Here is a 26,130-nt window from a genome sequence, read left to right as displayed (position 1 = left end):
CCAACTTCAGCCCAAAGCAGAGAGAGGAAGGCCCTGGGCTGGGAGAGCGAGAATCCACCTCAGTGGAAAAGTAAACAAGGGAGACATCCGCCTGGCAGGGGAAAGGCATCTGCAGCCACGGGGCAGGGGAGACTGAACTTTGTGCTACGAGGAGGAAGGGCTCCGTGCTCAGGGAAAAAGGAAAGTTGAGCCGAAGGAAATCTTTCATTCAGTCGAGGCTCGGCGGCGAAAAACTTCCCGCCCTCGCCCTCCCTGCCTGCAGAAAGAGCCCCACTCCCTCCACCCCAGAGGAGTCCCCCGGCACCATGAACATCTTCCGCATCCTGGGGGATGTCTCCCACTTGTTGGCCATCATTATTCTCCTGCTGAAGATTGTGAAGTCCAAGTCCTGTGCTGGTGAGTGCTCCCATGTCCCAGGGAAGGAGGGTGGCCCTTCTCGGAGGGCAGTTCGGTGAAGGGTATAACAAAATGGGAGCTGGGAAGGCCAGTGATAGCCCATAGGAACTGGCAGCCCTCCCCCCTGGGTTCTCAGAGGGAAGTCATCCTCTTTCTCTGGGAGGTCTCTTCTCCAGCCAGGAGAGGGCTGTGCTGGAAGGATGTGATGTGGCAAGGCGCACAGCCTCAGGCAGGTGCTGGTCTCAGGACAGTGAGGCAAAGAAGAGGGCGGCAAGGCTGGAGTGAGGTGGAAAAGGAGAGCAAGAGGTTGTGGCAGCACCAACACCAACAACCTGGAGAGGAAGCTGCTTTAGGTTGGAGGTTCTGCCAGTGGTGGGCAGGTGCCAGAGGCTGCCCCATCCCAGGGCGAGGAAATCAGGACAGCAGCTTCCTGCAGGAGAGTTTTGCTCATAGTTCACTTCTCATGAGATTTTGGGGCTGGGCTGCTGGGGCTGTGGCCATTATCACAGGTACAGGAGTGGGTGGGCCTGACTGCATCTCTCTGCCAGCAGTGGCCAAGTTCCATCAGTGCCCCGGGGCTGCTCCTGCAGCTCTTGCCTCCTGTGGCAGATGTCCCATCACACAGTCCCCTGCTGAGGTGGGCGGGCAAAGGGGGAAGGGAGGCAAGAGAAAGGCCTTTTGACAACAGCAAGGATTGAACTGGCCGAAGTGGTGAACGTGCCCACTGAGCACCAGCTCCTACAGGCAGCACTCAGGGGCATCAGCAGGAGCTTGCCCTGTTGCTTGGGAGACTCTGGCCACTCTGGGGTGGAGCTACCTCAGCACCCACACACCAGCCCTGGCTCACAAAACAACACACTTACACATCAATGCTTCCAAAGGAGGCGTAAGGGGAAGCCACCACCCCACAGACCCTTCCCTTCATCTGCTTTATTTTCCTTTCATCTCCCTGCCACGCAGGAATCTCTGGGAAGAGCCAGATACTTTTTGCCCTCGTCTTCACAACCCGCTACCTGGACCTGTTCACGAATTTCATCTCTGTCTATAACACTGTGATGAAGGTAAGGAGAGGGCAGTGAAGCAGGAGAGGTTCCCCTCAGCTTGTTGTGGTTTCCTGGGGAGGTGAGGGTACACTGTCACTGAGTTTTTCAGTGAGTTTTTCAGCCAGGATGGGATAAGGATGCTTCCTTTGGTGCCACTGTCCCTCCATTGACCAAAAAACCCCCTTGCCATAGTCAGTGAGTGAGCTGAGCCATATTTAGTACCACTAAAACCAGAACAAGATGCCATGAACCCAGCCTGGGTGTCCTTGTACAGCAGGAGCATTAACATAAAGCTGCCACCGAGCCAACCTCTTCAAAGAGTGCCCCAGAGGGACTCAAACGTGAGATTCCCATGGTGCAGCAAGCTTTACCTGGCCACTGGAATATCTCCAGCAGAAGTCAATCTGTAAGGCAACACAGCCAAAGCATTCACCACTATCTTGATGTCTGGGAAAGCCAGCCTCTCTTTAAGCACAGAAAGTGCAATTGCAGGTAAGGTCTTGCCATCTCCCTTCTCTCCCACAGGTCATTTTTTTGATTTGTGCCTATGTCACCGTGTATATGATCTACGTGAAATTCCGGAAAACATTTGACAGCGAGAACGACTCCTTCCGCCTCGAGTTCCTGCTGGTCCCTGTCACAGGCCTGTCATTTCTGGAGAACCACAGCTTCACCCCCTTGGAGGTAAGGAAAAGCTGAGGCAGGAAAAGGGAAGGGAAGCAGCAGCAGCCTTACACCAGGCAGCAGAGTGAGCAGCATGTTGAATAGCCGAGATTTTTAACAGCAAAAGCAGGCAGGAAAGGCAAAGTTGGCAGGCCTTGAAGACAGTACCATCTAAAGAGGAGCTCAGTGCTGTCTCCTCTCACTCCCAGCACAGCGAGCTCATTTTCCCCAACTTCAGCAGCACTACTCATCCCCCTCACACATCAGTGATTTGCCAAATGAAAAGCTTCAGGTCTTAACACATACTAACCAGCACTGACTCCCCACTGCCTTCATTTTGCACTCACAGATACTCTGGACCTTCTCCATCTACCTGGAGTCCGTGGCTATCCTTCCTCAGCTCTTCATGATCAGCAAGACAGGGGAAGCAGAGACCATCACGACACACTACCTTTTCTTCCTGGGCCTCTACCGTGCCCTCTACATTGCCAACTGGGTCTGGCGCTACCACACAGAGAATTTCTACGACCAGATCGCTGTTGTCTCCGGGGTGGTACAAACCATCTTCTACTGCGACTTCTTCTATCTCTACGTCACCAAAGGTAGGTTGCTGTAATACTGAAAAGTTCATTCATTCTTGCAGTACAGGGTGGAGCTGCAGCTTGCCATGTGTTAATCCTTACAGGACTTTATTTTTTTGCTGGGTTTGTGGTGCATATTGTGCCCCTGAAGTCCAGTTTAGAAAACGTATCTATTGACAGAGAGTGGGCACCACTGCTCGCAAGGCTCTGGATGTGTGTGTGTGAAACACAGCAAGAATTAAACCAGAGTTAAGCCTGGTTTAACCTCCCCTCGGAAGTTAACAACTGAAGTACATTCAATTCTACATATATTTTGAAAGATTATGAATCACACACACAAAAAAAAAAAAAAAAAAAAACAAAAAAAAACCAAAAAAACCAACCCAAAACCAAAAAAAAACTTTGAAGGGGAAAAAATAGCTGCAGGCAGACAATGTACCTGAGAAAGCAACTGCAGACATACGGAGATATTGTTAAACCTTCTTTTCCTTTAATAGAGAAGATCAAGTTCTTGATTGTGAAGAACTGATTCTGTAGGAAGATGGGCACCTGCACAGACAAGACACTCCTCTTCCAAAATCAGATGCCCCTTCCATTTCAGTGCCATGCTTTGGTAAATGGCCACCAGAGCTTAAAAGTGCACCAAGGGCATAAATCCCAATAGAATATGCTGCAGTTTGCGAGGCTGAAGGACACTTCAAAACATCTTTCTGTTGAGAAGGATGGAATTAGATTAAATTAGTCAAGGGGATAACTGTTTTCCCCCTTCTTCACTTTCCCCAACAAGTCTGCCAAAAGCAGTAATGGCGGCCCTTGTTTGAAGTTTCAAGGGATGGATATTTGGTAGCTTCATGCAATACACCTGCTGATAGAAAGGTGACAGGAGCACTGAGCAGGTGGCTGGCCTTGGCAGATTAAGACTTCCTTCTGTCATTAAATATTTTTGTAGCCAGAAAAATACCTTCTAAAACTGCCATCAAGGTGCTCCACGTCAATTCCATTATTTTTTTCCTTTTCTAAACGAATTCCCATTTTAGCTCCGCTCAATTCATGTGTCCTGTATTTTGTGAGAAATCCATACCCTTTGTAGCTGTGATGGTGGAACAAAAGGGGGAAAAAACACAACTGCTGGCTTCCAATCTCACACTGCTAGTGGCAGAGCTGCAAAATTTAGGTGATACAGGAGGCAGAAGAAAAAACATTTGTAAATGGGACATCACAGCAGGAAAAGAATTGCTTTTTTGCTCGTTTCTTTTACACAAATGATCATGGGAGAGAAACGGTGTCTGAAGACATGCAAATACTTTGCAATCATTTATGAGAGCCAGCAATATTTTAGTAGGTTGCACCTCTTACATTCTTTCAAAAAAAACGAAACTTTTCAAAACATTTCTAACACTGAAGAGCTCAGAAAAAAGGGCAGCAGTGATGAAAAAAGAAAGCAAAAATGTGTTATATAAAGAAATGGATTTAGTAAGACTTCTGAGCCTATACCAAAGCACTGCAAAGGGATTTTTATAGAAAGCTTCTTCTTTTTATCTTGTTTTCAAAACTAGATGAGCTCCCTTCTGTTTAACACAAGGACATGAAAGATATCCTGAGGAGGCTTTCAGCTCCCCAAAGAGCTTGTATTTCACAGAATGGCCAGGGGTGTGGGCAGTCAGGGTGGAGGGGGGAAAATCACCTAATCCATGCTCCTGCTCACATTTTTCAGGGTCTTGTCCAGTAAGAGTTTGACTATCTCCAGGGTGAAGCCTCTCTGGGCAATCTGTGCCACTGTCTGCCACCCTCACTATAAAATACTATTTTCAGATGTTTAAGTGGAATTTCCCGTTGTCCATTGCTCTGTCACTAGGCACCACTCAGGGTCTGGGGCTGTCTCCATTCCTCCCATCCAACACTTGTGCACATGGGTAAGGTGCCCCTCAGCCTTCTCAATGCTGAACAGCCTCAGCTCACAGCCTGTGCTCCTACATCAAGATGCTCTTGGGGCCCTTCTTGACTCCCCATCTCTTGTGCTGAGCCCAGAGCTGAGCCCACCACTCCAGCTGTAGCCTCCCAAGGGTCAGTGGAGAGGAAGAACTCCTTGCTCACGCTGCTGGCAATGCAGCTCCAGAGGCTCTTTGCTTCACCACAAGGGCACACTGATGGCTTGTGTTCAATTTGGTGTCCACCAGTACACCAAGGCCCTTTCTGGCAAAGCCGCTTTCCAGCTGGGCAGACCCCAGCACAAACTGGTGCCTGGGGTTGTTCCACCCCAGGGCAGGACATGCATTGGCTTTGTTGACCTTCACAAGGCCTCCAGCTCTGCACCCTGGCACAGCTCCTCCAGCCTCACCCGGTCCATCAGGCCCTCCCTTGTGGTGCATCCTCAGCATATCACAGCCCTGCCCTTTGGCACCCAAGAGACACAGCCCCAGGGCCCACCCCTGGTACCACCCTGTGCCAGGCACGGCCACTCTGCAACCACTGCCCATTGCACACCCAGGACAGCCCCCAATCCAGCCACCCCCTCTAAGCCTAGGGGTCTCTGGCATTTCCCAGAGGCATCCCTGCCATCCCAAGGTTCAGCTCAGATGGGCTGGGAGGGGCTCAGCAGGGATCTGGCCACAGACACGGATTCAGGCCATGCTCTGTATCAAAGGGAAAGGAAAGCCCTAGGAATAGCAGCACATCATTGAGAAAAATGTTTAAGATGGTCCACCCATGAGAACAAGTAACCATGAAAGTCAAACAAGAACCTTTTCCTTTAACATAAAGGAGGATAAATAGGTTGTGCTTTTCCCTCTTAGCAGCATTTCATAGTGGTTCTGTCCCACTGGCAGTCTGCAAACCCAGCACCCCACTATCTCGCACTCTAAATTGCAAGTCAGAAAACATAAAATTGTGGAAGAAATAAAACAGTTTAATTTCATTAAATTTACTCATTACCTTGTCTTTCTCTTTGCAGTCCTAAAAGGAAAGAAGCTAAGTCTTCCCATGCCTGTTTGAAGACATCCCACAGGCAGCGCAAGAAATTCCAAAGACAAAGCTGTTTAAGATCACAGCTTTCCTTCCCTGGCCCTTTTTGACTAATGGATGGCTCAGCAGAGTTTCAACCCAACGCCAGGAAGACAGTGCTTGGAATGCTTTTCATGCATCAGACTCTTCCCCTCCATTGTTTTATTTCTTCTCACTTGAATTTGGTGCTAGTGCTGGCCAATACTGGCCAAAATTGAAGTAGTGCAATTTCTTCTCTCCCAGCTCTTCCCAGCATCTACTCTCAAAACACACCTCCACCCTGACCCTGAGGCAGCACAAGGGAAAATGTCACTCCCACTAGTCCTTCAGTAAGTGCCCATGGTAAAGGGAACATGTAACACACTTCATTAAAGTGTGCTAACTTAACTGACCCATTTCACAGGTTGCCATGTCTGACACAGCAGATGCTACAAACTGTTACTTTAACTCTGTATGAACTAACACCCTCTTGAAAATTAGTTCCGCCTGACCCTCTCTCTATTCAGGTCCTGTAACATTTAAGAAAAACACATTGCCTTTGAATAACAGGAATCTTCTAATTCCACAAGAATTCAAACATCCTCCCTGCTCACTTATTTTCAGTTTCCTTATGTTTTACAAACAGGGACAATTTCAATTACAGTTCAGGAGGTTGCCAAGAAGTGTTGCCACCTCCTTGAATTTGACTTCTAAGACCTGGGAAGAACAGGGGCAAAGACAGCTTTACATTCCAAAAATAAAGACAAAGTTCACAGTTTATTGACAACAGTGTTTTTATTTATACCTACAAAAGAAAACAAGATGGTATCAAAAGGACCATTTACCAACTAAGAATAGTAACATAGCTCTTAGTATCCTGTGCCTCAACACCACAGATCTATGAATCTCTCAATTCAAGTCTTCAGTAATACAACAGGAATGTGTTCAGAGACCAGCAGGTGTGTGAAACAAGATGCTGATCCCACACAAAGCTAGTAACTCTTCCATTGTTCAGAGAAATCCAAACAGTAAATTGCTTCAGGAAGTGGGAGGGGAGGAGACACCCAGCTCAGATTATCTGACACCCCCACAAACTTTTTACAGATTGAAAACAATGCAAACAACACTAGAGGCTACTGCTTTATCAACAAGGGCCCTCCAGCTGGTATATGGAGCAGAGCAGAGAGCACCCGGTGGGACAGGGGCAGCACATGCCACAGTGCATTCAGCGGTCCGGTTGACACTCTGAACTGAACCGAGAACCTGGACTTCAGCTGACCTCAATGGCAACAAAGCACTGCAAGACTTGGCATTGATGTTTACACATGCACAAGTCACCCCAAAAGTGAAAGCTATAACGGACTATAAGGCAGCTTTGGCAGTCCAGAGACCCTTTTTCAAGCCAGTCAGTGAGATGTCCTACTTCTACAACCCTCAAATGCATTTCTGCATTCTACTCTCAAAAAAAAAAGCTCTACATTTGCTTGCGAGGGAGGCCAAAGACCTATCAGTCAGTGCCTGGATAAACAAAATATTTCTGGCTTTCACTTAACACAAGCAAAGGAACTCCCTGTCCATGCACTGGAAATATAAAATGGAACCAGGGAACTGAGGTTCTGGAAGGAATCTCCTTTCTCCCTGTCAGCAACCTACCTGTGTACTGCACAAAAAAAAAAAAAAAAAAAAAAGAAAAAAAAGCGCATCCATCCCCCAAAATTTTACTCTAGGAAGAAATTAAATGTTAAAAGAAATAATTTCTGTATAAGCAAGCTCTTTTTCAGGGCTATAAGAAGTTCCACTCTGCTACAGAAGGAGTGGGCTGCCTTGTTCATCCATATGCAAGAACGCCAACAGAAGAAACCCACAAGCCCCCTGCACTCTCCTAATGCAAAGAGCGTGCCTCAAACCAGGAGATGGATCCATCCTTTTGTCATCTTATCAGACCAAGAGCAGCCAACTCCTGTTATCATCTACTGTCTCTGAACCGTCTGGTATTAGAAATAACAAGTCAACATGCTTTACTAAAGGGGGAAACCCCCCTCACACCCACCTTAGCCTGTAAAATAAACAAGTTTTATTTACGTATGTACTAAAATTTCACTCTTCTCTAACATTGTCTAAAATACTACCTACCTGCAAGAGCTCAGCCCAAAGGGACCAGTGGAGCAGGGAAATGCACTCAAAAGCCAGAGAAAGTGATAGTCAGTGCAAGGTACAAAAGAAACAAAGCTTCAGAATCAAGATGCACTAACCAGCTCACCGCTTACCTCATGAAAAGGAGACCCCAGGCAATCTCCTCCTACGTTCCTCCCCCCGCCCTCCCCCAGCCCACCCTATTCAAACCTCTGAAATTTAAGTGTGGAAAACTCTGTCACATTTTATCGAGCGTAGCGGCACTCAGAACATTCCCCATGGCAAAAGGGAGTTTGTTTGTGAAGGACAGACAAACAAAATAACACTGTTCATCATTTCAGTTCTCCATAATTTCTAGGCTCTCAAGGAAGACTTCTTTCAATAAACCAAACAGAAATTTGAGAGCAGTAACCAATTTAATGATGATCAGGCTCCACGCATTTGCAATGCTGCAATTTAACAACTGTAAGGAAAGAACTTACTTAGCTGAACATTTCAGCAGTGGTACACACAGCAACTGTGGGTAGATGGTTTTCAGGTAGTGAATGCAAGACAGGTTTGGTCTCTGACACTAAACCCAAGCTCCCTACTGCAGGCTGTTACAGTAGCAGAAAATGGAGCTTCCAGAGCTACAGAAATTGTCAATAATATACCCAAGGCTTTACTCTGAACACCACCCAGCTCAGACAAATGAGAAGAGTTTTCCTATGGAAAGTCACCTACAGTAAGACTACAAGCAGTACTAGTGAGCTATTAAAAAAAAAAAAAGATTAGGAGAAGTGAGCATTTCTCTCTTGCATTTATATTTTAAATGAAGTGCTTTTTGGCTCCCCCAGAGTTTCCCATCTCTCTTTATACTTCCTGAAATTAAGTTAATGTGTTACAGAATAGAAACTTCTTTCCCTCAAAAGAAAATTTTCCCACAAACCTTAGACACCAAGATGATCCAGCTGGAACCTATCTGCCTTATACCCTTTTGTTTTAGAAAAAATAAGATTTCCGAATTCCTCAACATGCAAGACAAAAATAATAAAATTTCCAGTCAACTATACATATATCTTAAAAAAAAAAAGAAAAAAAAAAAAGAGGACAGGGTCATTAATGTGGGCTGGGGGCCATTTTTGATAGGCTCAAGGGATTTGGATAGTGAATTCTAAGTCTAACTTGCATGAGAGACATCACAATGGGAAAGAAGAGAAAGAAAAGGTTCCTTTAAATGTAAGAGGTCTACACTGGTCACCAGCAGGTGGTTTCATTTGCGGGAGGGGGGCGGGGGCGGGGGAGGGGGCGGGTACTGGTAGGTGGCAGTCTGTCCCATATAGCCCATCACGTTAGTGGCAGGGGGCTGCGGAAACTGTTGTGACATGAGCGGCTGTGGCTGCTGGCCCGAGCGCCCCACCATCCCTGCATACTGCTGTTGGGTAGTGCTCTGTGAGGTTCTCCCAGCCGTGGCAGCTGTGGTGCTGGCACCATAGCCACTAGCACTGTACTCTGCAGTGCCATAGCCACTCGTGCCATAGGCAGCTGCTCCATAGCTCCCTTGAGTGTAACCATACTGGCTCTGTGCTGCCCCAAAAGCAGAATTTGGGCTCCCGTAGGCACTGCCATAGGTCTTGTTGGCTCCGTTGGCAAAACTTTCACCACGCTCACGGTCTCTGAAGCCACCTGAGTCTCTGCGGCCCTCTTTCACTCCCCGGAGCCTCCTGTCACACTCTTCCTGGTACATCAGGTTAGGGTTGTTTACCGAACTGCTCGTTCGGTAACGAGAACGACCTCCTGGCGATGGATACATTAAGATTTAGTGCCGTGAACAAGTCTTAAACAATGATCTCTGGTACACTTAGGCCACCCTTTCTCCCCCTTCTACATCTCCAATTTTGCTCCCAAGGAGCACCTTCTTCTGACTGACTGTAACTTTTCTGCACAGCTGTGTACAGGCCTCCTTATTTTGTTCAAGGTGTAAACATGAAGTACAACAAGGGTTCTTTATGCATGTGCTCGGAGACAAAGAAACAGAAGACATTCAGGACTAATTTGGAAGTATAGGAAAACTTCTTATTCCTTCAGGGAATGGGAAGAAAAAGTGTGTCAGCTCCTGAAATTCAGTGTATTCCTTTACTGATTTCAATTTTGGATGTGCACCTTGTTGCCTGTCTTTAGCAGGAGCCGTGAGGAAGTAATTACTTCAAGCAAAATCAGCTCCCTGATGACCTTATGAGAGAAAAAAATTCTACAGCTAAGGTAAAACAGGGACTGCCTCTCTCTTGGGACAGAAGTACTATTCTACATCAAGTGTTGGGACCTAAAGTACAGAACAGCTTTATTACTAATGTGTTATCTCAGACCTATACTTAGTACTTCCCTACCCTCTTAACATTCCCTCCCTCAAAATGGGGAATGGATCCCCTGTGTAGCCCTTTTCCCTTGTGCCATTACCTCCACCACCACCTCCTCCTCCTCTGTGGTCCACAAGCTGCATCAGCTTTGGATTGATGGCTTGATTGGCTTCTTCCAAGACTTTGATAAGCTCCCTGGCTTGTTTCAGGTTTCCGGGTGTGAAGAAGGTGTAGGCAGTACCTTTGTTGGTACTACGCGCGGTACGGCCAATACGGTGCACATAATCTTCGGAGCTGTTCGGATAGTCGTAGTTTATCACAAATTTAACATCTTCCACGTCTTGTGAAGTGCCCAGGAGCGAAGCACAGTGAAAGGGTGGGGTTGAGGAAAGGGGAGAAGAAGAGAGGACGTGCCAACGAAAGGTGGGGAGCACGAATGCAGGTGACAGTAATAAGAAAAAAAAATACAAAGTTAGTAATTGCACGGAATAAATACAAGACAGACTCATCCCAAAAGAGTACAAGACTGAAATTTAAGATCATCAGGAACAAAGGTCAGTGTCCTGAAAAAGAATGGCAATTTTAAAGCAGCTTTGCCCTGCACTCAAAGTCATCCTCCCCGGAATGCATTTCTCTGTCTTCTTGTGTCAAAGACACTGATGTTTGTGAATAAGTTAACTGAATTTCATATTTCTTTTTAACACAATCTGTAAAGTGAAAATGTCACCATCAGACAGAGCAAACTGGGGTGGAGGAAGGGCAGAACTGCCACCGTAAAGCTTTTACTCTGTTGGGAGAAGTCTAACAAAAAATAACAGTAATGAGATCACTTACCTTCCACTCGGCAACATGAAATAAAAGACAGTCTTAAAAATATTTACTTTTACAGTACTAATAAAATACAGTGAACTAACTCCCCTAAACTAAAGCTTTAGGCATTCAAATTACATTAGTTTTATTCAGCCAACTCATTAAAAATTATTCAGACCTAAAGTATCTTAACTCAGCTTTGTAGTTATCACTAGAACGCATTGCACTAACATTTCTATGCTGCTCTGTCCAGTTCTGGCAAGCTTGCACAATTTGGACAATCTGAGTTCCGCAAGCAATTCCCTACTTCCAGTTCAGATGGAAGCAGGAAATAAAATTATCAAAATGGCTTTGTATGCAAAACAGTTTTAAAATTTACGAGTTTCGAATTGTGTTTTAAGACAAGACTTTGTAAACTTATGCGACAGAAACCAAGTAAATGTTAGTGCAGTGCTTCAGTGAAAGCACCTTAAGTACCAAGAGCACCTATTTGCTGTATTATACAGTATTTTCAAATGCACCATTCTACAGTAAGAGCCCTAACAGCTCATAAAAAAAAAAATTTAAAATCTGCATTTTAACAAGAATATTCTGAAAATATCCAAGATAAAACACAGATTTTTGTGATTTCCTTTCCTCTTTTTGTTTTGTTTTAAAGAGAGAAACATTCTCTGTTTGTTACCAGACCGATGCACACTCCCTCCTCCTGTGGGAAACCGCTGCAGCCGATCCCGTCTCTTTGCCTTTTATTTTTGGCGGCCTCCTTTCGAAAACTCCGCCCTCTGACACGGGACCACTGGAGCGCGGGGAGCATGCATCAAGGGTCCGTGGCAGCGAGAAGTCCCCACACACGCTCGCTCTGTGAACTGGCTTAGACGCTTCTCTGTAGCCCCTTTTGGTTGGGAAGCGCCGGAGAACCTGGGTTCAGGTAAAAGTTTCAGGTCCTCCAACGCTTTTTGTCCCCTATTTGGGGCTCTTAGGGGCAATTGTCAAAAAAATGAAGATACAAAAATTACATCCAAAGGGTCAGACTGCATCTATTGCCCAGACTGCATCAATTTCAAAAGGGTTGTAGGAAAAATAAAAACATTGTGGGTTGTTGTGACAAGAGGGGGACTTTATGTCTGTTTCTTATTACAGCAAAGGGGGGGCTCCTCAGTCTTTGCTGACTCCAAAGTCCTGAATCACACCAAAAAAAGGGAGTGAGAAGGCAGGTTTCACAGGGGGCTGCGCGAGTCTCCAGCTAGGGTCCTTGATGCAACAGTTTTTTTAAAAAGGGAAAATGGAGAATAGAGAGGAGTACGTGTGACAGATTGCATCTTCACAGCCAGGGTGTTAGCTAGACTGACAAGCTCCAGGCTACATGGTCCTCAGCCAGTCCCGTATTGCACATCCAGTAGCAAGTGACTTGAATTACCAGAGAGGATACAAGGATGTGCTTTCCCATCAGAAAGCACAAGGAATTGTAGCTGCCAATGCAGACAGAACTGACTTGACTGGGGAGGAGCAGAAAGAATGGGACAGCAGGAAGAGGAAGATGCAAGGGTGTTTTCCAGACTAGAAAGTGGTCCTGGTAGAGCACGCAGCTTGCTGAAGACCAGAGTGTGCACAAGACTCAGCTTCTCCAGTCTAGCGTGCTCCAAAGTGTTTGTGCACACTTGCAATCCTCCTGCACTTTTAGAAAATAATGTAGCAGGATCAGGAATGGAGACTGTAAATCATTTTTGACAACTACCTGGGAAACATTCCCTTTGTCAGACCATCAGAACACGCTATGGCACAGACAGTCTCCAATTATTAAACGGGACAGATATAAACTAGCAAACATGCTAGTCTACAGAGCTGTTTAGACCATCATTGTAGATGTATCCCCACCCCTGCACTGAGAATTATCTGCAGCTGATATCAAAGCTTCTGTTAAACAAACAAAACAAATCCAATGTTTTTAGTTTAATAGACTGAACAAAAAAAAAAAAAAAAAAAAAAAAAAAAAAAAAAAAAAAAAAAGTAAAAAAAAAAAAAAAATCAGTGCAGAGAGAGGACCTCACTCCAGGGAATTATCACAAAGAAGTCATTACGGGACTCAGAACTTACCTGCAAGAAGCTTTTTTGAAACCAATGTTCCATTAGGAAGAGGGAAAGCCCTGGTGACTCAGCCAAAAGGCGCGCGCCCCTGTTTTATGTTATTTAGGTAGAAGCCTTCACTTTCCAGGATCTTGGAGGAAGTCGTCCAGAAGTTTGCCAGTTAAGTGACTTACTTTAAGCAGCAAACTCAGGGCCCCAAAACAAGTAGAGATGTTGTTCAGTAACAAGAAACAGACTCTGATACCTTTCCCCCTTAGCTTGGGTGAAGTGGACGATGGAAAGTGAGGAGACTGTTTTCTGAAGTGTTATCCAATTGAGTAGTTTTGGGGGAGAGTGTTGGTTTTTGTTGATTTTTTTTTTGAGGGGGTTGAGGCTGTTTTAAATGTCTAGGCAAGATGCACAAAGAAGCTACCAGCACATAGCAAGCCTGTTTAAAAAACGCTGCTAGACAAAGCAGCTCTCTTTCATATAAACTGGTTTCAGGCCTCAGTCCCTTCTCCCAACAGGCCCAAGCTCTAACTGCACAGGTCCAGACATGACCCTAGAGGGCAGAGACTGAAGTCCATATAATCACTTCCTGAGGAAGTGCTGGACATTTTTTGAGGGGGGAGGGGAAGGAGGGGTGAAGGTTGTGTGAACAGAGGCTGCCACGTCTGTTAATGGTCTGCCTGTATTAAAGTGACCGTATGATGCACAGCACAGCCACCCTTTCAGCATACAAAGAGAGCTCAGCTAACTGAGGCTTTTAACAAACTAGATTCTCTGAGTTAAATCTCCACCCATTTGCAGTCATTTTGTCTAGAATTTACTACAATGAGACATTGACTCTCAAGCAGTTTATCGTCTACCACACTCAGGGTGGGCAGAGTATTCAACATCTGTTATTAAACTCAGAGCACTTCAGCAGCCATCCTCCTCTTCTAGGGTGGGCAGATGCATAAGGACTGTGCTCAGCACATGGTGTTTCACAACACAAATATGCTTATTATAAAAGGGGGCACAACTGATGCATCCAGACAGATCATTTTCATGCCACCAGAACACAGCTGTGTGATTTTGATTCAATTACACATCTGGGTAACAAGATGTTTAAGGCCATATATCATCTCAGTGGTCCTGCCTAGAAGGAACACAGAGGAGGAGGGAAGGTTACATGTCAAGAGCAAAGATCTGGAGCAGTGCTTTCTCAGATGTGAATACATCTGCAGGGTAAACATGCATGTACACTGGGGTTGGTATGTTCAAATCTGTGGTGTGCCATACAGGGAGAATATTCGCTATTTGCTGTCGAAATGCTCTCCCACAGCTTCCTACTTGAACTTTATCTGACACGCTCTGAACTGAGAGCAATCCATCCCTAGCATCCAGCAACAAAAGCTGGATTTGGGGAAGAAGTGAGTGTGGTGGAAGGGTTGGGTTGCATAATTGGACGTCTCTTCTCCCTCTTGGCGATCGATTGGTCATGCCTAGGCCTTGCTGCAGACCAAAGCCTGTTCATTAGGAGCAGGAAGAGACTTTGAATATGAAAGAAAAAAAAAAGATTAATGTTAAAAAACGTATTTCACATGTGGGGGAAAATCACGCTTTGAATTTTTTTTTTTTAAGAAACGTTTTTCAGTCCAAAGAAGAAAAATATGCAGCAGTAGGCAAGAGTGGTCTATGTGTACAAACCTAGCCCACGAGATGCAACGTCGGTAGCAATGAGGATAGGAGCCTTTCCAGAACGAAACTCTGTAAAACAAAGCACGCTATGAAATAAGATTTTCCAAAATGATAAAAGTTACCTGAATTTGATTTACATTAAATGCTCATTTTCCAGAAGATAGATAAGGTGGGTCAATTCCAGAAACACCCACAAGTCAGGATATAATGCCTCACCGATTTTTCAAAATCCAGCTGTGTTAAGCAATTTTCCCACTTGTTTTATCAAAACAAACAAAAAAAGGAACAAGTACTGAAATTAAGAGCACAAAGGCAAGAGAAGTCCTTTTACAGGTGTCTATTTGGTCTAGAGATAAAAACCAAAACAAACCAAACCGATTAAAAAACCAAAAAACCCCAACCAAAAAAAAAAAATCCAAAACAAAACAATGAACCAAAAAAAAAACCTCCACCAAAAAAAAAAAAATCCACACCAGAGAAAAACATGTCTAGGTAAATTAAGTACAGCAGCCCAAGTTATTCTCCTGTCAATGATGGACTCACCATTAAGCACCCAATCTCTTTCTGGCTGACTCTTGTCTCCATGGATACACATAGCTGGCCAACTGCCAAACAGAGATGTACATTAGTATAGATAGAAAGTACATACATTAAAGGAAACAGGAAGCTTTACTGGCATTTTGTTTAAAAGGGAAAAACTGTAAGATTTGAGAAATATTTTGTTCTTTGGCCTCTAGCCACCCAGCATGTGTACTGTAAACCCACTACCTACATAAACAACCATTTAAACAAAATCACGTTTGCTATATTGACACAGTCTCCATCAGCATATCAGGATTCTGATACACTAAAAAAGCTGCACCACTTAGAAACACTTTCTCTTGTACTAATGCTTTGATGAAGTGGAATCTTTTGATAAACAATGACTGAATTCAGCCCAGAAAATAATGGATAAGGTTGCTCCCAACAAGAGCATGGTAAACATTTAAATCTTACTGCTTTTGATTACAATTTTTGTTTCCCACTAGGAAAAAAGTGGAGGAAGGGGAGAAGCTAATCACCCATCTCTGCGCATCCTTCGAGTGAGATCATCACATCGCCTCTTTGTCTCCACAAAGATGATAGTCTTGTTTTCCTTCTCTGCCATGATTTCTTCCATCAGCTGTATAAGTCTAAAACAGACATGAGAGCCAAGATGTTTAGCCACACATACCAGAATACAGGATCTCTCTCCCAAGAGACATTGAGGACATACACAACATACATCCATATAAGTTAGTCACTATCACACAGAATTTCTGCTGGTTTACAGAGGTATGGTCAAAATATACACCAGAAAACAGTTAATTACAGGACTGACTTACTTTGTAACACTCAAAGGTTAAATAGTAGTACAAGTAACTTCACTATTTAGAATTCCTAGAAGTCTTACAAAGCATTGCAGACTTTGAAGGACAACCAAAGAAAGCAAAATGGTGGGAACACCAGCTTACTTATGGTCTTTCTCGCTTTCCATGCATACATCCACTATCTGCAGGATATTGTGGTTGGCACTCAGCTCCAAGTTTCCCACGTTGATCTGAACATAGTCCTGCAGGAAGTCCTCAGCAAGCTGGCGCACTTCTTTAGGCCAGGTGGCACTCCACATCAGAGTCTGGCGGTCAGGCTAAGGAGAAGGGAAAACAGATCTGTTTACAGTACTAGATTTCAAACAGGAAAACAAAGGAGACTGTCCCTCTAAAAGAATCACGCACTCTTATCTGGTCAACAATTTTACGAATTTGTGGTTCAAATCCCATGTCCAACATTCTGTCAGCTTCATCCAGCACCAGATATGTACAGCGACGAAGGTTGGTCTTCCCAGCCTCAAGGAAGTCAATCAAGCGACCTGGTGTAGCAATGCAGATCTCCACACCTTCAGAAGAGAATAAGGAAAAAGAGTAAGGCTCTTCATTTGAATGTCAACTGGTATTTTTAGTCAGAATGAATCACCTTCCAAAGCAAAATTGTTTAAAAAAAAAAAAAAGCACCACCCTCATTCGTACCCAAGACTGAGTCACTTCAGTAGAAGCCCTAGTTCTGTTTAATATGTTTTCCATTCTGAAATTACTGTTACAGTGCCATTAGAATAATAAATGCAGTACAGAAACTAAAAGGTTACTACCAGAGAACACCTGTGAAGAGCTGTTCAAAAATCACAAATGAAGTAAGCTTCTACTCAAGCCTGAACCACCTTCATCCAGATTTACACAGTCTAGAGAGATGTCATTTTCAAACACGAAGTGCTCTTCTTGCTGTATGGGTCAAATTACCTTCACTTTTTTTTTTAATATATAAAGCCAAAGCATGGACTGTAATACTGAGCAATTATGCACCAACAGTGAGAGACAACGGTCTTACCAACATTTGTGGGATAAGAAGAGAGTTCAAATATTCCTAACTAACACCAGATTGGGTGATTTACACACTCCTTACAAGAAAGGCCTGGTTTCCACCAATTCCCAAATTTTACAGGTGAGTATTCCAGTGTCACTGAAATGTCCACAGAAGGTTAAGTTTCAGGAAGAGGCATGAAAAGGATTTTCTTCTTACGCAGAATATCTATTTTACAGCACTCCAGAAAGGTGTGCAAAAACCCAGCACGCTGATCCTTCCAAGGATTCTTTATGAAACCTTGGACTCTGCCACTGAAGATGCTGGGCTTGAGCTGGAAAGCAACTCTTTTCTTGAACAGAGATATCCCACAGACTTCCACCATACATGCTTTTCTCCCACTACTGCAGTTTGCAATAAGGACCCTGTGAACTGCAGTGGTAAGCCAAATTTTCTGATTTCTTGAATAGATCTGTTTGTGTATCTGCCTTGATAACAATTCTTCCATTTTTTCACATAACACCATTACATTTTATATCTGGTGAAGATGAAAGCCATCAGATTGCTGAATTTGAAATTATGGATCACTAAAGCACTACCACATTAGAGTGGTTGCTTACAGCGTACATAGTGCTTAGTGCTTAAGAACAATTTAAAAAAAACAAACAACAAAAACTACAAACAAAACCTGTGACCAAAGCAAAACCACTCACTGTTCCTGCTGTCCAAAGAAGCATCTATATATTCAGAAACAAAGTTTGATTATTTGAATGAATATAGGCAGAAAACTTGAAATCTGCTTTAAGAAAAAATCTTTCCTTAAACACGCTGGTATTGCATTTCCTTAAAATAACCTGTTTTCTTTCTGTGAAGTTTTCCCTTTCTACACCCTGATGATCTTCAAAAGTAGAATGTTCAAAGAGCAAACAAAAAGAAAATCTAATATCCAAGTCACTATACAGCAAATAGAACTACCTCATGAACTATCACTGTAACTGGAAAATGAGGCACTCATTCACTCTCACCCCCTTCCAGACAGGTTTTGAGAAGTTTTATTTTTACAGAGACTTTACAATACCACTCCTCCTGCAAGCACCCGTTTTAAAATTACCTCTTTCTAAATCTCTGATCTGGGGGCCTTTGGGTGCTCCTCCATATATGCAGGTACTCTTCAGCCTTGAACATTTGCCATAATCATCAGCCACCTGCTGCACTTGCTGGGCCAACTCTCTAGTAGGTGCCAGAACCAGACACTGCAAAAGGAAATGATTCAGGAAGAGTCAAGCTGCATCCACATCCCTAACATAAAACCATAAGCAAAGTTGGACCATCTGCTCTTTATTAGTTAAAACATTTAAACATCTTTAGACAACGTCAGCATTTGCACAGAATTTCAACTGAGTGGGATGCTCACATTGTGATAGTAAAAATTCCTATTCTGATAGGAACAGGATAGGAAAAACTACTATTCTAATACATCAATTAAATAAAGCACCATCTCATTAACAATGTCATGGCCACACATGCAAAAAGGAAGAGAATCAACAAGCACTTACAATTGGGCCATCCCCCCTCTCCAAATATGGCTGGTGGTTGATGTGAACAATTGCAGGCAACAAATACTAAAACAGAAGAAAACAGTATTTTTTTTGTGATTCTGCAAAACCAAATACCTGCATTTATCAAGCAGAAGAGAAGATTTTCAGAGCTGCATCCACTTCAGCATGAGCACAAAAATTGGCTGCTCAGCACCTCTGAAAGGAAGGCTCACTTAAATTTGGAGTGTAAGTTAGCAGAATTGAGTATAAGAATGATTATCTTAGCCAATGTTTTCCATAAAGGATAAAAATACTTTTTAACTCTGCAGTTAAAACTAATGTCTGTGCTTAAATTCAACCATTTTTTATTTTAACCTGTGTAGTTTATAAAACAAGTGTGCTAAAGAGAACATCCTGTTTTTTAAATCATAATGTAAGCATAGACCAAAGAGAACTGACTTAGCAACCAAATAGGAAGATGCACAAAACACACACCTGTGAATACAACAAGCTTGTAGCTGAGCTGAAAGTCAAGTGTCCCCCATAATGCAATACAAGAAGCTTTAAAAATGTAATCATCCCACTGCTAGTACTGGGAAGGCAAAAGCTAACTCATAGGTAATTTCTACCAGGTAACCAGGAAAGCTAGCTGAAGAAATAAAAGGGAAAGGTACGCACTGCTAGTGTCTTCCCAGAGCCGGTCTGTGCAATGCCCACCATGTCACGGCCACTGAGGGCTAGTGGAAAGCCTTGGCACTGAATCGGAGTGGGCTCTGTGAAGTTCTGGTCCATCAAGGCATCCATCACATACTCTTCAGAATTCAAGAAAAGAATAAATTTTTTTAAAGGATAACTGAGGTTTTGGAGAACCTTTTAGAGAACAGAATCAGTAACTGTTTAGGTATTTTCTGAGCAATCTTCATGATGTTAAAGATGGCAAAACTACTTACGCGGAAAGCTACACTGGTGGAAGGCAAACACCGGCTTGGGGCAGCCCTCCATCCCCCGAATTGTTATCTCCTTCTTCCTTCGCAACTCTTCAACTTCATACTATTTATGAAAAAAAGAAAAAAAAAAAGTCAGATATCAGCAGGGACTTAAAGTGCATGTTTCTAACTACTATCTATCTTCTCACCTCTGGACAACAGCTTTGTTAGAGAAGTAAATTCAAACAGAGTTCTAGAAAAGACTGCTTTCCTAAAGACTTAAAGTCTGAGTTATTGTACAGATTCTCTGATATTCAGAGGTATGAGCTCTCTACATAGCCTAGAAGGACAAATGTCAATCTCTTCTTACAACCAATCCTTCTAAATGAAAGGTATGTTAAAGGAATATTTTCAGAAATTGCACTTTTTCCGGAAGCTAGAAATGACCAACAGCTTGAGAAATGATTAGAAACAGAGGATAAGAAATATGCTTTACGTGACAGTGCTAAGAATTAAGCAAACTAAATAGGTCCTAATATACCATGAACAGAAGGCCAGGCAGTCCTTCTCCTTCAATTAACACATTCCAGAGGCAGATAAATACAGAGTTCTTGCTGGATAACTTGCAACTCAAATGTTGCTTGGAATGTTTCAGATAATGAAAGAAGCTCTGACGACATCAAAATGATACCCTAGGACCTCACCACTCTTATAAGGAACTTCTTGTAATATTTCTGAAATGTGTAGACAAGCACAATTTCAGGATTAGAAAAAGTGTTTTATTTTTGTCTAGGTTATCTTGCAAATCCAACTGCCCTTTGCAACATTCTTCTGACAATTCATGACCTTATTGTGATGCTTATTAGAAATCAATAGAGACATATGAATACCAAATATGCACTTTATCCAAAGCAATAGATTCAGTATTTCTGAGAATCCCTTGAGCTTGAATTAAAAGGGAAAAAAAGAAAATAACTTCCGGGGAAAACGTGAAAATCCTTTTAGCTGGCTAAGCCAAAGGCAGCTACAGCAGCTGATGCAAACCATGGTTCAGTAGCTCAAGTTGTGGTATCTTCAGGAAGTTAATACCCCTTTCAATTTCTTTATGCCATATCCATATTTCACACAAGAATTTGTAAGTCTATGCAATCAGATAATGACATTTTGTTTGCTGGTGCCGCATGTTAAGAACAAAATCTTTAATTTCTAATTATAAAAATACATTGCACTAGAGAGTAGAAGACTAGACTCAAGTTCAGTAGGAAAGGAAGATTTCTTATCTACAGAGTGAACACAGAGTACTGCACCTGGCTTTGAGCCCCCTGTGTGAGAAGGACATGGTTTTAACAAGGCATGTCCAATTATGGGGGAAAGCTGGAGGCTACACTACAGGCCATATGAAGACATACTGGGAGGAGCACTGGATTTGTTTAGCTTGGGAAAGATTGGGCTAACAGTGACCTTTAACTGCTACTTTAACTACTTGATGGGTCACTAGAGGAAAGATGTTCAAAATCTCAGAGGAGAAACATTAAGCCCTGAGACAGCCACCCAGAGAGGATATAAATTCTCCTCATCTCTGGGGATATTCAAACTCAAAAGGACAAGGCACTAAGCAACCTGCTCTAGTTCTACCATTAGTGCTGCTCTAAGCAGAGGATTAGACTAGAGATGCCCCCAAGGCCTCTTTCAGCTCAAATTACTCTTATGACAAAATATTACTTTCAAACCTTTTTCAGGTATTTTTGTCACTTTTAGTTCATTATCTTACATTTTTCCAGGGCTTCTCCAGGACTGTAATTCTCTAAGTTTTATCTCCACTGACAAATCACTAGACCAGACAAGCATTATAAAAAAGACGCATTACAAATGACAAAACATAAACTATCTCATATAAAAGGAACCAAGAAGAGAAGCATATCTTTTGCTAATGTTAAATAGTAAAGGCAACTAGAACCAGTATCCAGCAGAGTACACATGCCAAACAAGCTTAATGAAGAGTCAGCTCTACTTTACATGCTGTCCCAGACTTCCTAGGACAAGTTTTTCAGCTTGTGACATTTTCTGCTGTAGACAACATAGCACTTACTGGAGTAAGCCTGGCCACTTCCGGATGTTCCACATAAAAATTCTTCTCAAACTTGGGCAGTTCATTTAAATCCCATTTTTTCTTACGCAAACGTTCCCCTGGATTACCAAATTTCTTTGGAGGGAGAGGACCTCCACGACTTGCTCCAAACCTGTGAATGTGAATGTTAGTTACTTAAAAAAATACTACCAGTACTTAAAAACTATTCTAGAATTATTCTGGAATTTTCGTAACCATTTGTGTTTTCCCCAAGCTGACATATGAGCACAATATTCTAGCAAGTCACCTCCCTTCAATCAGTATGATGGTGTAAAACTTCTTGAAATAACATAAACCTGCTTTGGGTTGGTTCTGAACATAAACCCATGTTATTGTAAATCCCCCCTTTAAAGCTCCTGCCTCTAGGACACGGCTGCTGTACACCCATAGCATTTGTCTTGAAACTGACAGCGCACTTCCAACACGGTTACATAAAAGGGATGAGAAAAATCTCTCCTTGCAAATTCCTTCTCTGTCTCTCAAGGTTAGTTTTACACTAGACAGCTATTTCACTATCTCCCCCTCCATATCTTCTTTCCCTTCCTATCAAGAAGCATGCCTCAAATGAAAAACAGCAGGCTGAAGAATAGAAAGTAAACAAGCCTAGCCAAGCCTGCAAGTCCATCTACATGTAATTCTGTAATCAACATTAAAAAAAAAAAAAACAACTTATTTTTAAAACACAGCCTAACAGGAAAAAAACTGCAAAACAACCTGAGAAAAATCATATCCTCTCTGAAATGCATTGTGATGAAGACTGAAGAGAGTAAGAAGCTCATGTTCACAAAAAAATTCTGTTCTAGCAGAACAATTCAAAAGTAATTGCTCTTTCTCTCTAAGTTTTCTTTATCCAGTTAATTCTATATACATTTCAGAAGGTAAGAACTAACTGTAATGACTGGCTAACGAAATAGTCAAAACATGAGCTTCTGGCAGTAAGCTGTAAGAGTAACTAAAAACCATATGTTTATTTACTGTAAATACCATGAATTGCACTATAAAATAACACACCTCAAAAAAAAGTTACAGCACTTTCATCAATATCCTACAAACTCAGCAGAAAGAACTTTTCAAAATGCTATCAAGTCCATTTTTGTCCTAAAGGTACAGCTTTATGCAAAAACATGAATTCATGAGACATTTCAAACAACTTTTAGACAGCAAAACCATAGTGTCTGCACCCTACCCAGGTAGTCCACTAGTAAACAAAAAACTGGTAATGAAATAAACTGAAAGCAACAAAAATCTCTAAGCAACATTGTTACAGAGTAACCTGTGGAGGAAATAAGGTGTAGAAAAGTTACCAAAAAATAAACAACAGCTGAAAAAAAATTCTGAATTATCTTAAGTACAACACTACCTGCTCAAACATTAAGTACATTTGTTCTTTAAATCACTTCCCAATGGAAACTATAAATTATAGTGACTAAGAGACCAAAGAAACAGACCTCAAATCAACATTTTAACAGGAAGAAGATATAATTTAATTTAAAACCTGCTAAGTTAGTTTTAAAATGTTTGCTGTGTTGCAACTGTGCATTAGGCTTCTTCCTTTTCCTATAAATATCCATTATTTTCTCATCTGTGTGTCTATCAGATCCTCTAGAGAGCTTGCAGAGTCATCAAGTTTTCTCTTATGAAAAAGACTGTGAAACACAACTTCAAAAATGCACTTAAGCATTATGCTTCCTTTCAGGACAAAGGAAAAAAAAGACACAGACTTTCACTTACAGGGACATTCACCTTTAGTGATGATGCTTGTAACCTATCATGCTAAACTGAGGTCAAAATGTCTAAAATGACAGTACCCAAGCAGTTCCTACAAAACCCATAACCTCACTCAAGTCCACCAGAGGTTCAAAGGGTTGATGAGTTCCCTTAGAAAAGGAAACATAGGAAGGACGGGGCTGCCTGAAAGGCTGGACACTGCAACAGCTGGGCACTATGAATACCTGCTCCAAGCTATCCAGAGGGAGAAAATGATATATACTACACAGAAGGCACATAGTTTCAGTTCTCCGCTCTTACACACGATCTGCCTGGATACTGACCTGAGAGGAAGGAGCCCTACAGCAGCCCTTGAATGCTGCTGCCTCTGTGGGGGTTCAGCTGCTAAACTGGCAGTAACTGACACTTCACATTCTGACTCCAAGGAAAATGAGATTCCAACTCCAATTAAACTGACTTCAATCTATTATTTCCCTGGTTTGCCAAGAGCCTTCTTTTCAAAGGTAAATTCAGGCTGGCTCAAAATATTCTTCCCTAATATTACTGGTGCCATCACTTCTGGGACAGAACTGAGTAAATCTGATACATTCCAGAGCAAAACATAATAATTTTCCATCCTAAGAAGTCACCTACAGCTTGTTCCTGAAAGAGAAAACTAGAACCCTTTTATGTGATTAGACTACAAAAGAAGTGGTGATAAAGTTTCAAAAGGTGCTGAACCAGCAGCACACTGGGTGGCCCAATATTTTACACAGGTTATTTATGAAGTAAGATAGTTGTTAGTGGTTACAAATATTTTCACACCTTAAAAGGATGTATGTAGCAAATTGAATGCACTAAAGCTTCCAGGGTAATATGCAAAAAAAAAAAAAAAAAAAAAAATCATGCAAATGTCCACAAACTTCACAAAGAAGCATGTGGGCACTCTTTTTACTCATCAAAACCCTGATCTAAAAGAGAAGCATCCACTATAATTAAAGACTTTACAGAAAATGAAATAACACTAATTTTAAGGCACATCAAGTGTTGTGGCAACGCTTTGGCCGGTGCTCTTTTAAGTAACTGTATATAAATCTGCATACTCAAACTCACTCACTAAACTCCAAAACCAGCTGTGGTCTGATTTATCTCAGACTTGCCAAAGCGCTTACTCCAATGTCCTTGTGTTAAACTGAGCTGGAAATCTCTTAGCAGAAAAACACCAGAACCCTCCTCTCTGTGAAAAAAAAAATGAAAGTATCTTTTAATTTCAGAATGTTAAATGTGGGTGTAAGATAAAGCAATGACACAACTATCTCCCTCCACAGACAAGAAACTGAATGTCAAAGTGCATGGCAATGTATAGCAAAATATTCCTTAATCTCCAAGTGGCAAGGGAAAACAAGAGGAAAATGAAGTGGGGGAGAAAAAAAAGGAAAAAAAATGGAGAGAAGACTCTTTAATTGAGATCTAGCCTACCATATAGCAGAAATCACACTATGTTTTTTGCTAATCCTTGAGAGCTACTCATGATCTGAAAATGCCACTCTCAGAAATTAGTTTTAACTTTCTCTTTAAAAAGGCCTGGCACAAAAGCATTATTACTTTCAACACTTAAAAACCTCGAGACTCAATCTAGTCACGCAGTATAACGCCACTGTATTTACTGCTGTCATTGTCGAAAGAAAAAAATCACATCAAATCAAACCTGCAAAAGCCTTTTGCAAGCCAAACCTCCTTTAAATAACAGATTCAAGAGTATCAAGCACTAGGCCTTTACAGAACCAGACAAACAATTTCTGTAGCACTACGCAAGCTTGGCAAGTGTGGTCCAGCACCACGGTTCACTGATCACCCTCCCGAGTGCCCAAGTCCCCCGCAAGGCAGCGTTTCCAATCCCATTTCCTATCACGGCAAGCCTGGGAGCGCAGCTGAGAGAGATCTTCCCCCCACTGCCATCTTTCCAGTAAGTCCAGAAGGAGCAATGACAACCAGAAGGGCAGACAGAAGGACAACGAGCCCTGCCAGGGCCACCGAGACCTCCGTGGCTGGCAGGGGGGAGGGTGCCACGGATCTCGCGGGGTAAATAAAGAGGCTGGTAGAAAAAAATTAAGGGGGCAGGGTGGATGCAGGCCTTAAAATTTCACGCAAGGCTCAGAATTAGTTACACATGAACGGTGCAAAAGCTAAATAAAAAAAAAAATTAAAAACCCCACAAAACACCCAAAACCCGCCACCCCGCCTTGGGAACCGATAAGCCTCCAACTACCCCCGCCCCCACACGAGAATCTATGGGGGGAAATCTCCACAGATGGGATTATGGCTCCCCCAATACCGCCACTCCAACACACGCCCCCCAACCCCGCGGCCTTCCCCCGCCCCACAACGCAAGCGTTCGGCTTCCCCACCGCCCCCCCGCCGCGCCGACCCCCCCTCCCCCTTACCCGCCGCGGTCTCGGTCGCGGCCCCGGTCCCCGAAGCCTCTCATCGCCCCCGGAGGGGTGGGTGAGAGGCAGCGGAACGCCGGCCGTGGGGACGGCGAGGGGCTGGGGGTACGGGGAGAGGGTCCAGCCAGGGGCGGCTGCGCCTCGGAGGCCTCGCTTTGCGCCACCTCGCCTCTTTGCTGGGACACAAAAGGAGAAGAGGTGGTCAGTGGGTCCGAGACCCGCTGGGCATCAGCGGCCGGAACGGCGGGGCTCTCGGTCGGCTCCAGGGCCCGGGCAGTGTGGAGACACCAGCGTCTTCTTCCTCCGCGCTCCCGGCACAAAAT

The 26,130-nt window shown here is 43.2% G+C and overlaps 2 protein-coding genes across 2 annotated transcripts; one reads left to right on the top strand and one right to left on the bottom strand.

Moving 5' to 3' along the window:
• On the top strand, positions 1-6,440 carry KDELR3 (KDEL endoplasmic reticulum protein retention receptor 3). Its single transcript, XM_036401542.1, has 5 exons — positions 1-396; positions 1,357-1,457; positions 1,965-2,123; positions 2,452-2,704; positions 5,634-6,440. The coding sequence occupies exons 1-5, from the start codon at positions 306-308 to the stop codon at positions 5,672-5,674; spliced, it is 645 nt and encodes a 214-aa protein (XP_036257435.1). The 5' UTR covers positions 1-305; the 3' UTR covers positions 5,675-6,440.
• Positions 6,439-26,130, bottom strand: DDX17 (DEAD-box helicase 17). The gene is made up of 13 exons (XM_036401541.2): positions 25,805-26,130; positions 21,615-21,765; positions 19,550-19,649; positions 19,278-19,411; positions 18,618-18,683; positions 18,173-18,314; positions 16,443-16,603; positions 16,182-16,354; positions 15,750-15,860; positions 15,232-15,293; positions 14,698-14,757; positions 10,232-10,471; positions 6,439-9,571 (listed from the first exon to the last, which is right to left on the bottom strand). The coding sequence occupies exons 1-13, from the start codon at positions 25,846-25,848 to the stop codon at positions 9,048-9,050; spliced, it is 1,968 nt and encodes a 655-aa protein (XP_036257434.1). The 5' UTR covers positions 25,849-26,130; the 3' UTR covers positions 6,439-9,047.

This window comes from Molothrus ater, chromosome 5 (assembly GCF_012460135.2).
Source record: "Molothrus ater isolate BHLD 08-10-18 breed brown headed cowbird chromosome 5, BPBGC_Mater_1.1, whole genome shotgun sequence".
Classification (NCBI taxonomy): Eukaryota; Metazoa; Chordata; class Aves; order Passeriformes; family Icteridae; genus Molothrus; species Molothrus ater.
Note: the sequence above shows the minus strand (reverse complement) of the source record. Positions and strands in the feature narration are given on the sequence as shown.